Source organism: Moschus berezovskii, chromosome 22 (genome assembly GCF_049115385.1).
Source record: "Moschus berezovskii isolate FMDL1 chromosome 22, NW_MosBer_1.0, whole genome shotgun sequence".
Taxonomy (NCBI): domain Eukaryota; kingdom Metazoa; phylum Chordata; class Mammalia; order Artiodactyla; family Moschidae; genus Moschus; species Moschus berezovskii.
In genome coordinates this window covers 2,839,811-2,852,053 of record NC_142481.1, presented here as the reverse complement: position 1 = coordinate 2,852,053, position 12,243 = coordinate 2,839,811, and the positions used below count along the sequence as shown (strand labels likewise).

The 12,243-nt window shown below is 47.1% G+C and overlaps 1 protein-coding gene across 5 annotated transcripts in view; it reads left to right on the top strand.

Annotated features, from left to right (window-relative positions):
- The window catches only part of LOC129545957 (NACHT, LRR and PYD domains-containing protein 7), a 29,152-nt gene extending 23,359 nt beyond the window's left edge, over positions 1 to 5,793 (top strand). For 4 of the 5 annotated variants that reach the window (XM_088830313.1, XM_088830315.1, XM_055410557.2 and 1 more), the window contains exons 5-8: positions 226 to 396; positions 1,061 to 1,231; positions 3,347 to 3,514; positions 5,264 to 5,793. In XM_088830313.1, coding sequence (XP_088686439.1) covers positions 226 to 396; positions 1,061 to 1,231; positions 3,347 to 3,514; positions 5,264 to 5,567 — 814 coding nt within the window. In that variant the 3' untranslated portion in view covers positions 5,568 to 5,793. Of the gene's footprint in view, positions 1 to 225; positions 397 to 1,060; positions 1,232 to 3,346; positions 3,515 to 5,172 lie in introns of all 5 variants that reach the window. The other variant, XM_088830316.1, reaches the window with a different exon arrangement.
- The last annotated feature ends 6,450 nt before the right edge of the window (positions 5,794 to 12,243 follow it).

Here is a 12,243-nt window from a genome sequence, read left to right as displayed (position 1 = left end):
ATGGAGTTTTTCTCTTCTTAGCGACGAGGCTGGATGCTCATCCAATGGGCATGGCGATACTTGAGGAAACAAAGGAGATCCGTTTTCTAATAGTTCAGGCCAGGGTTTGACACGTGTTGGAGCAGAACGAGATGAGAGTCAGAGATACAGTCTTCAGGGAAGGATAATAAGCTGACAGGGTCTCTGGCCTCCCAGCGGAATGACTTGCCCCCGTTTATCCCACAGGTTGCGGTCTTGTTCTGACACCACTCGGCAGTGGGCTGACTTCTCCTCGGCGCTCAAAGTCAACCAGTCCCTGAAATGCCTGGATCTCACGGCCAGTGAGTTCCTGGATGAGGGTGTCAAATTGCTGTGTTTGACTCTGAGACACCCGAAGTGCGTCCTGCAGAAATTGTCGTAAGTCCCTCTTTTCCCGGGGAGCATCTTCATCTTAGGTCTGGAGTCACATAGAGAAGAGCAGTGGTAAGACCAGACATACAGGGCAAATCCTATGGGACTTCTTAATGGGGGAGAGTCCTGATTGCCTTTTTTGGTCCCAGGTGGGTGATACATGCTTAAAAAAAAAGGGTGTGTGTTTGTGTGCTCAGTTGTATCTGATTCTTTGTGACCAGTGGACTGTAGCCCACCAGACTCCTCTGTCCATAGGGTTTTCCTGGCAAGAATACTGGGGTGGGTTGCCATGCCCTCCTCCAGGGGATCTTCCCAGGGATCAAATCCACATCTTCTGCATTGGCAGGTGGATTCTTTACCACTGAGCCACCAGGGAAGCCCGCATTTAAAAACTATTATTAATTAATGAGGCTGTGCTGGGTCTTACTTGCTTACAGCATGTGGAATCTTAGTTTCCTGACCAGGGATCGAACCCGGGCCCCTCACATTGGGAGTGCAGAGTCTTAACCATTGGACCACCAGGGAAGTTTGGCTGCCTTTCTCTCATTCCTGTCCTTCAGGCTTTGATCACTAGCTTAGGATAGAGCAGGTGGGGACTCCAAGAAGGGCTGTCAGCTGAGAAGCTTGGACTTTGGAAATGCCTCACCATGTATGTGGTGCTTTTTTGCAGGTTGGAGAACTGTCAGCTTACAGAAGCCTGTTGTAAGGAGCTGTCTTCTGCTTTGATTGTCAACCAGAGGTTGACCCACCTGTGCTTGGCCAAGAATGACCTTGGGGATGGTGGGGTGAAGATTCTATGTGAGGGCTTGAGTTACCCTGAATGTCAGCTACAGACCTTGGTGTAAGTCCCTGCTGGTTTCTGTGTGTGTGTGTGTGTGTGTGTCTGTGTGTCTGTGTGTCATATACACACCTGGATTCAAGTGGAACAGACCCCGGAGCACTTAATAATTCCACTTGAATGAAACCAGGAAGATCCTGGTGGAAATTAGGAAAAGAACAGGTAGAAACAGATGCTAATGTCTGCATGTCTTTAAAGTGTAAAGTTGACCGCCCAGCCTCTTTCTAGTCTTAGAATTTGAGATAAATAGTTAATTCTCAGGTCTGATGTTCTGTGTATATTCTGAAAATTCACATGACATCTGCCAGCAATTCAGAGTGGATTGAGTTACACAGTAGGGTTTAAGACTGGAAAGGAGAATCAGGAACTCTGTTTATAGAGAGAGAAAAGGAAAAGGTCATTTCTGCCTCTGTAGTGTTCATTAGAAGAATATAAAACTTCCTTTATGATGTCACACAGAATGTCCTGGCTTAAAAAAATTTTTTTTTTTTAATTTATCACTTTCATTTTAAAACTGTATTATTTTCATTGTGATTATTAATTTTATTGTAAGAATGCTTAACATGAGATCTAGCCTCCTAGATTTTTATTTTTACTTTATATTAGAATATAGCCAACCAACAATGTTGTGATAGTTTTCTTTTAAACTTTTTATTTCATATTGGGGGCTACAGCCAATTAATAATGTTGTGATAGTTTCGGGTAAACAGTAAAGTGACTCAGCCCTGCATACACATGTATCCATTCTCCCCCGAACTCTTCTCCCTGCTAGGCTGCCACACGACACTGAGCAGAGTTCCCTGTGCTGTGCAGTAGGTCCTTGCTAGTTGTCTGTCTTAAATATTGCAGCGTGTACTTTAGGCTCCCCTGTTCTAAAGGCAGAGTTGATTTAGGTGTCTAATCAACAAAAGTGTCGATACTTGGTACTTACTGTGCATCAGGGATTCTACTAAAGTTTAGAAGAATTAAAAACATCCTTACAAGCACATGCCATAGTTACCTTTATTTCAGTTGTGTTAGTTAGAAAACCAGAGTTTCATCGCTGAGTTTGCCGGTGGTCCCATCTTTGCAGTAGGTGTAGGTGTGAAGCCCCTGTATATGCTGAGTTGTCAGTGATCATTATCTTAAAAACATAAAGGCGTTGTTTGACCAACCCTTCATTTTGTAGGCTGTCAAAACTTGGAGTTTTAGATTTTGCTTCAGCTCCTCTCCCCAGCTCCCCAGGTTCACGTGTGAGTTTTTAAGGACCTCGCACAGCACAGAGCATGGCATCTTTCTGTCCAGTTACCACCCACCTGCTCACTGCTACGTTAGTTCAGACTCTACGCTTTCGCTGTTACGCCATGCTTGGGGCACAAGGTATTTGGGGGAGACCTGTCCATTTGAGTCATGGGAACACCCTTCTCTGTGGTCAGGAGGACTTGTAGGCGTCTAAACTTGCTGGAGAGTCTACAGTGTTTTAGTGAGAAAGACAGCCTCTCAAAGTCAGGAACGTGAAGATTTTGGTGTACCGAGTTATGCTGGAACAAATACAGGGCTTGAAATAAAACACGAGACGGGGAGCATGGACTCCCAAAGACCTGATCGTGCAGGAAGGAAAAGAAGCTTCACATTCTGAACACATTCTCAGGTCTGTCTGAACCCAGATCCCTTCACCTGCCGACATGCTGTCATGGAAGGAAAACCTGTATCTAGGGTGCGTGTCTTTTTCTCCAAAATGAAGGGGGGCAGATGAAGGCCAGCTGAATACTCCACCACGTAGGCAGGGTGGAAACGCTCATCATTCCATGCGCGTGTGTTTTTTTTGTATTAATTTAATTTGGCTGCATCACGGAGCGCAGGCTCAGTAGTTGCAGTGCGGGGTGGGGGCGCTAGTTGCTCCACAGCATGTGGGATCTTAGTTCCCCCAACCAGGGATCGAATCTGCCTGCATCCCCTGCATTGCAAGACAGATTCTTAACCACTGGGCCACCAGGGAAGTCCTTCCATTTGCGTGTCTTTATGTAGAAGCCTACGGAAAAGCGTGTGACTTGAGATAGAAAACAAGTATTAATAGCTGGACATAACCTCCACGTCACAGAGGGATAATCCAATTTCTTCATACAACTGTCTTGGCAGGCTGCGTCACTGCAACATAAACAGACATGGCTGTAAGTATATCTCAAAGCTTCTCCAAGGAGACTCCAGCCTCACCAGCCTGGACCTGGGTTTCAACCCCATAGCCACCGGACTGTGTTTTCTCTATGAAGCTTTGAAGAAACCAAATTGTAACCTGAAATGTCTAAGGTAAGTCATTTTCTTCATTTTAAGGATGTTTGAAAATATTTTTGGTTTTTCTTTTTTGCCAGCAATGAACAACTGAAATTTTGTCTTTTTATGGCATTATAGCTCATTTTCTTTCTTTTTTTTAAAAAAAAATATTATTGAGTATAGTTGATTTACAGTGTTGTGCTAATGTCTACTGTACAGCAAAGTGAATCAGTTACACACATATCCCCTCTGTTTTAGGCATCTTTCCCCATATAGGTTATTACAGAGTATTGAGTAGAGTTCCCATGCTGTACAGTAGGCCCTTATTATCTATTTTATATATAGTAGTGTGTCTGTATCAATCCCAAGCTCCCAATTTAACCCCTGCAGCCTTGTTCCCTTCTCTGGTAACCATAATTTATTTTCTATATCTGTGGCTCAACCTCTGTTTTGTAAATAGGCCCTTTTGTACTATTTCTTTGGATTCCACATATAAGCATTATCATATGATGTGTCTTTCTCTGACTGACTTGCCTCAGTCCCTGCGTCACAGAGATTATGCCATTTTCTCTGAACTAGTCTGTGGGTTTTGATTCTTGATTTCCTGATGTTGGGTCTCAACCCATCACCCCCAGATGTCTTTCAGCTTGCAAGCCAGGCCACAGCACATGTCTTTCAAGACACAAAAGTTCCTTGGGTCACTGTAGATAAAAATCTGAAGGTTTTCTGTGTTGTTTTCTTTTCGCTTGTTTTTCTTTCATAACATCTTTCAGAAAAACCCAAATAAACTTTTTTGGCCAACCCAACATAATAGCCTACAAGAGTGTATGTGCTCAGTTGCTAAATTGTGTCCGAATCTTTGTGACCCTATGGACTGTAGCCCACCAGGCTCAGACTCTGTCCATGGGACTTCCTAGGCAAGAATACTGGAGTGGGTTGCCACTGCCTTCTCCAACAAGAGTCTGTGGGATCCTATAATTAGTTATGAGCCACTCTTTCTTTTGTTTAATTGTCTGTTGGATACTTTGAAACTTTTATCTTTGACGGGAGGATAACTGCTTTACAATATCGTGTTTGTTTCTGCTATATATGAGCGTGAATCGGCCGTAGGCACACGTATGTTCCCTCTCTCTCGAACCTCCCCCGGCCTCCCAGCCCATCCCACCCCTGTAGGTTCTCACAGGGCGCCGGATCTGAGCTCCCTGTGTCGTACTGTAAATTCTCAATGCATGTTTCAGTGCCACCCTCCCCGTTCGTCCCACCCTCTCCTTCCTCCGCTGGGTCCGCAAGTCTGTTCTTTGTCTGCGTCTCCGTGGCTGCCCTGCAGACAGCTTCCTGAGTGCCACCTTCCTAGATCCCACGCGTATCGATGTGATATATGGTATCTGGTTCTGACTGACTGCACTCTGTTTAACAGTGGGCCGCTCTGCTGCTGCCCTGCGAGCTTGGCCTCTCGGCTATACTGGCTTCCATGCCCCCAGTTATCATCATGGTTCACTCCGTATTCTTCTTTTTCTCATATCATCTTTCGAACATGGAATTCATGGACCACCGCCAATCCACCTAATCCGCCTCTGTTTTATTGATCCTGTTTATTTTATTCCAATACCGTTATCCCCTCTTCAAGACAACATGACCTGATGTGGCTAGAATAAGCTCCACAAAGAAGATAACTTTCATGTCTTCCCTACTAGGTCCCCAGGGAGTAAGGGTGTGCCTGGCCATCCGGTGGGTTCTCCGTTAAGAACGCGCTTCCATGAGTGACTTTCTCTACTTCCTCAACAGACTCTGGGGCTGCGCCGTCACCCCTTTCAGTTGCCAGTGTCTTGCGTCCGCTCTCATCAGCAGCCGGAGCCTGGAAACGCTGGACTTGGGCCAGAGCACCTGGGGACAGAGCGGCATCATGGCGCTCCTTAAGGCTTTGAAACAGAACAGTGGCTCCTTAAGGACGCTCAGGTTGCAGATGGACAGATCTACCGTGGAAGTCCAGAGGCTGCTGAAGGACGTGAAGGAGAGCAACCCCAGACTGACCATCGAAAGCAACGATGCCAGAACAACCAGATCCTCATGTTGTGACTTCTTTTCCTGAACGTGCTGAGATATTTCTCGTACGTGTCCCCAGAGGGGTGATCCGATACCTCTAAGACATCTCGTTCATGAAGGCCAGAATGTCAGATGTCAAGCGCTGGATCAGAATGTAGAACTGCACACTGGTTTTTCACTCTCTGGTTTCTGGGAATATCCGCACAAGTCACGTACCCACTTGATGCCAAAATGTTCTGTCTCACAAGGGTAATAAAAGGCAAAGCACTTTGTTTGATGCTGAATTTATTCACACACCCAGCAGCTGACTTAGAGTAAACTTCGTTCCTGGCGTGCTTAGTCTAGGAAGAATCATTACAGAGCTCACGATGATTACGCGTGTTCCTTCTGTTTTTCTCCCCTATGCGTGTGTGCTCAGTTGTGTCCGTTCTCTGCGACCCCATGGACTGTAGCCCGCCAGGCTCCTCTGTCCATGGGGTGTCCCAGGCAAGAATTCTGGAGTGGGTTGCCATTTCCTCCTCCAGGAAATCTTCCCAACCCAGGGATCAAACCTGCATCTCCTGCATTGGCAGGTGGATTCTTTACCGCTGAGCCACCAGCGAGGCCCCTGTAGTAACTTAAAAAAGACTTTTGGATACCACTGTTTAGTGGGATACAGCTAGGTAAGGATTTCAAGGGAATAGATGATGGAGGAATTGAGTATGGATCAGGAGTGCTCAGGTTTTTTGACGCAAGGCTGAGTGAGTAAAAATTCAGCCTTCTCCTTGAGTACAAAGCTCATGGGTAGGATTTACATTTTAAAAAAATGATACAAACATAATCGAGGGAGGTTGTGATGGACAGTGTCTGGGTCACACCCTCTGCTGGGTATTTTAATTTTTTGCCTTTTTTTATTTTTTAAATTTATTTGTTTTAATTTTTATTGCTGGGTATTTTAAATACATTCTGATGGACACTTTGTGGCAGTTCACCCCCCTCCCAGCTATCTTGTTATTTTTATCTGTTTATAAATAAGGAAAGAGTAAGAGGACTCATTGACCCTATATGACATGGCCTCTGAGAAGCAGGCTGAGTTTTGAAAACAGAGTTCTTACAAATTGGAAAGCCTGTGGTTTGTCTTATAGCTCACTTTGTGCAGAAAATTTTAAAAAGTCTTATGGAGTTTAGGACATTGAAGATCAGTGGTTCTCACTAGGGGACCCAGGGACACCATCAAGGACACTTGCCACCCAGGGACACTGGGCAATGTTTATAGGTTGTTTTTTTTTTTTTTACAACGAGGGGGCGCTCCTGACATTCAGTGCGTAGACATCTCACCATGCACGGAACAGCCCCACCACAACAAAAAACTATCCCCTCCCCCAAGAATTTCGATAGTGCTGAGATTGAGAGAGCCTACAGTCTAGCCATTCATTGCTATAGAATAAGACAGTGGTCTGCAACTAAGCCTGATCTTGCCGTGTCCCCCCGCCCCCAATCTGGCAAAGTCTGAAGACTTAAAAAATCGTGGGGCAATACACATCACATCAACGTAACCATTTTCATCATCGTGAAGTGCACAGTTGAGTGGCATTCAGGGTGTTCACACCATTGGGACCATCACCGCCATCTAGTTCCAGAATGTCTCAGTTCAGTCGCTCAGTCGTGTCTGACTCTTGGCAACCCATGGACTGCAGCACACCAGGCCTTCCTGGAGTTTACTCAAACTCAAGTCCATTGAGTCGGTGATGCCTTCCAACCATCTCATCCTCTGTCATCCCCTTCTCCTTCCTCCTTCAATGTTTCCCAACCTCAGGGTCTTTTCAAATGAGTCAGTTCTTCTCATCAGGTGGCTAAAGGATTGGAGTTTTAGCTTCAGCATCAGTCCTTCCAATGAACACTCAGGACTGATGTCCTTTAGGATGGACTGGTTGGATCCCCTTGCAGTCCAAGGGACTCTCAAGAGACTTCTCCAACACCACAGTTCAAAAGCATCAATTCTTCGGTGCTCAGCTTTCTTTACAGTCCAACGCGCTCATCCATACGTGACACTGGAGAAACCGTAGCCTCGACGTCTGCATCTCCCAGCAGGAAACCCCATACCTCTCCATTTACTTTGTCTCTATGGGTTTGACGACTCTGGATTTTGTGGGGAGGTCACACCTGGCTCTGCTATGAACTTTTCGTGGGCACAGACCAAGGGTGCTGTGAAACCTTCTACAGCACACACCACAGCCCCGCAACAGTCGTCACGCAGAGGCTGAAAACCCCATGGCAGGTGGAGAGCGAGCACTGTCTTCAGGATGTCGCACCTCCCACGGGTCCCCGGTTGGGTAGAGATCTAGGTGGGGGCGTGACTCTTCCTTTGGCAGGTGTTAAAACCCTCAGACTCACGGTATTAGGTGGGCCTCCCCCTCTCCATCTGGCTCCTCTCCTGGACCCGTCTGCCTCAGTCTCAGTACCACTGCAGCTCAGTTCTGCTGGGGCCAGAGGGCCTGAATGGTTCCAGAATCTTATCTCCTCCTCTCACCCTCCTGCTGAGCCTTGGTGAGTCCCAGAGAGAAGATGGGGGCCCCTAGATGCCGTGAAGTGGAGGCACACTCTTGAATTTGGGGTTCACCTCACCAGGGCTGTCTTCCAGGGCTGTGTGTATGAGCCAGGAGATCCAGGTTTACGAAGGCAAGTCCCTCCCCCGAAGTTATAATTATTCTCGTTTTGCACAAGGTGATGGCAAAAGACAGATCTGGGGTTCAAAAGTCACTTCCGGGGCCTTCTCTGGTGGTAAGCACGTTAAGAAACTGCCTTCCAATGCAGGGGATGTGGATTTGACCCCTGGCCGGGGGTGAGGTCCCCATGCCACAGGGCAACTAAGCCTGCAGACCCCAGAGCCCGTGCTGCGCGCCTGGAGAGGCCTGTGAGCCACGACAAAGAGCCCCTGTGCTGCAGTGAGGACCAGCGCAGCCAGAATAAGAAAGAGAGGCCCTGGGCTCACCTTTCAGCCGGGTCTCCCCTGACCCCCTCTGTCCCAGTCGTGCGGGCTGTCCCGCCACTCCTCTGCCTCGAGCCCTGCACCTGTGGTTGTTCCTGCCTGGGGGTGAGGGCCTGGGAGGCGTTTCAGAATTTCACGTGGCCGTCCTTCTCAGCACAGTCAACACGTTCTCACCTAGCTGACCACCGGATCTCACGGAGGTCCCTCCCCCATCACAGCCACCTTCTTCCACCACCCCTCTTTATATCCTTCCAAGCCAGGGGTTCTTAACCGGGTAGCTCCTCAGGGCAACATTTGGCAATGTCCGTGGAGACTTCTCCCATGTGGCACGGTGATAAAGAACCTGCCTGCCAATGCAGGAGTCGCAGGAGCTGCAGGTTCGATCCCTGGGTCGGGAAGATCCCCTGGGGAGAAGGAAGTGGCAACTAACTCCAGTACTCTTGCCTGGAAAATCCCGTGGATGGAGGAGCCTGGTGCGCTACAGTCCATGGAAAATCCCGTGGATGGAGGAGTCTGGTGCGCTACAGCCCATGGGGTCACAAAGAGTTGGCCACGACTGAGCACACATGCATGCTCAGCTCAGCTCATGGAGATTGTTTGGTTATAATAGGTTAGGTGGGTGGTGGTCCAGGCATACAGTGGATAGAGGCCAGGGGTGCTGCTCAACACCAAGCTCAGGACGGTCCCTGCTGTGGGCTGAATTGTGTCCCCCTCGAATGCACATATTGAGGCCCCAACTCCCTCCCCCGTCCCCCACCCCCACCCCCTGCCCACCACCAATGTGACTGTAATCAGAAGAGAAACAGATTTGGGCATCTGATTGTAGAGAAATCGAAACCGTGGCGTTAAATGAAGTCAACCCAGACTTGTGTCCAGAGAAACATTAAGTCCACCATAGAATCTCAAAACTCTGGCCATGAGAGCCCCCCAAACCCGGTGGTGTAGGGAGAGTCAGAGTGAGTAGGGGGAGGGGTCAGAGAAAGCCAGTGAGGTGACTTTTTCAAGGAGGAAGTGGTCATATGTAATTAACAGAAGAGCAAAGATAAGGGCTGAGCGGTGTCCACTGAGAGTTCCGGGAAACTTATTATGTTACAAAAACAGCTTCAAAGGAAGTGATGGGTGAGAACCAGTTTCTAGTGGTTGAGGAGTGAGCCTGAAGGGGTAGAGTACATCCTTGCCCAGGTGGGTGATGTCTCAGGGCGATTGGTCACCCCATTCACAGACCAGGAAGAGTAGAAGGGGGTGGACCTTCTCCAAAAGATCATATCCATGTTCTGAAGATTTTGTTCCTGTTCCTGACTCAGGGTGAGAGAATTCTGGTACTGGTGGTGATGTGATAACTGCGAAGCGCTGATAAATTCCTAGAATGAGGACTTCCCTGGTGGTCCAGTGGTTAAGGCATGGCCTTCTAAAGCTGGGGGTGTGGGTTTGGTCCCTGGTCAGGGAGCTAACATCCCACATGCCTTGGGGCCAAAAAATCCAAAACTTAAGACAGAAGCAATATGGTAACAAATTCAATAAAAACTTTAAAAGGGTCCACATAAAAAAATTATTTTTTTAATTTGTAGAATGATGTCATGAGCTCATGTATTACTGAGAAGGAGCGAGCAACCCCTCCTTTTGGCCAGTGGAAGGTGAAAACGGAAAGGATGTAGTTTGCCTCGGGAACACAGATGTTAATGGAGCTCAAATTCCGTCCTTTCTCCCTGCCTCCTGATTCTGCAGCGCACTTGTTGTATGAAATGGGGTGAAGACAGCAGACAGAAAAGGCAGACTGGAGATCCTGTCAATAGTTGCAATTGGGAAAGTGGAAGAACGTGGGGGTAAACAAGGAAGGAAGAGAGGCTGAGCTGAGGGAGGAGAATGAGATGCCCTCTCCATCGTCAAAGCTCACCTTTCCTGATCTCCACGAGGCCAGCATCAACTGGCAGAAATGGGTCTCCAAGCACGTGGGTGCCTTGAGAGGTGTAGATGGGTTAGACTGGTCCTGGGCTGGAGTGATGAATGTGCCTCCTTAAAAATATAGATTTCGTTGGGATGGTTCAGTCACTATGTCGTGTGTGAATCTGTGACCCCATGGACTGCAGCACGCCAGGCTCCTCTGTCCTCCACTATCTCCTGGAGTTTGCTCAAATTCACGTCCAGAGTCAGTGATGCCATCCAACCGTCTCATTCTCTGCTGCCCCCTTATCCTTTCGCCTTCGATCTTCCCCAGCAGCAGGGTCTTTTCCAATGAGTCGGCTCTTGGCATCAGGTGGCCAAAGTATTGGAGCTTCAGCTTCAGCCTCAGTCCTTCCAATGAATATTTGGGATTGATTTCTTTTAGGATAGATTGCTGCTACTGCTACTGCTGCTAAGTCACTTCAGTCGTGCCCGACTCTGTGTGACCCCATAGATGGAAGCCCACCAGGCTCCCCCGTCCCTGGGATTCTCCAGGCAAGAACACTGGAGTGGGTTGCCATTTCCTTCTCCAATGTGTGAAAATGAAAAGTGAAAGTGAAGTTGCTCAGTCGTGTCCAACCCTTAGTGACCCCATAGACTGCAGCCTACCAGGCTCCTCCATCCATGGGATTTTCTAGGCAGTAGTACTGGAGTGGCTTGCCAGTTTGATCCTAAAGTCCTTGCCGTCCAAGCGATTCTCAACTGTCTTCTCCAAAACCACAATTAGAAAGCATCAGTTCCTCAGTGCTCAGCCTTCTTTATGGTCCAAATAAAGATATGTTATATATATATAGTAAAAATATATATAATTCAGCCATGAGAAAGAAGGGAATCTTCCCATTTTTGACAACAAGGATGGACCTTGACGACATTATGCTAAGTGAAATGAGTCAGATGAAAACAAATACTGTGTGATGTCACTTAAAGGTGGAATCTGAAAACAAAGCCAAGCTCGGAGAAACGGAGAGCAGAATGGTGTTTACTGAAGACTGGTGGGTGGAGGGAATGGAGAGATGACATTTAAGAGAGCAAACTAGTAGACGAATAAGTCCTGGAGCCTAATGATCAGTATGGTAATGACACACCACAGTGTCACATGAAAATCATCAAACCTGCTAACGGGCCAGATCTTAATTATTCCAGCCACAAAAAAGAAATGTTGATAATGTGATGTGAGAGAGGTGCTGGCTAACACTATAATGGCAATCGTTTCACAGCAGATAAATGTATCAGAGCAACAGATTTGCAAGCCTTAAACTGATAGAGAGTTCTATGTCAAAAATATTTCAATTAAAAATTTAAAAACGCTTTTCAGTTTGGGACGACAAAGGTTCTCTGAAGTCTGTTGATGTTGCCCCAAATGTATTCTTTTCTTATGACACCTGTCAAGGTTCATCTCCAATAGCAATGGGTAAGAATGGGCTACTGGGTTGTTGCCTCTCTAGCTCTTAATCCTATTGATAAATATGCCTTTTCTGTACTGGTGGTTAAATATTTTGAATGACATCTGCAGAGACAGCAAGGAATAAAGAGGGATAAATAGCCAGGATGTGGAAGCAACCTAGATGTCTGTCGACAGATGAGTGGATAAAGAAGTTGTGGTACATATATACAAAGAAATACCACTCAGTCATAAAAAGGAATGAATCTGAGTCAGTTCTAGTGAGATGGATGAACCGAGAGCCTGTTATACAGAGAAATAAGTCAGAAAGAGACAAATTTCATATAGCAAAGCATGTATATGGAATCTAGAAAGAATGGTAACTGATGAGCCTATTCGCAGGGAAGGAACAGAGATGTGGACACAGACGAT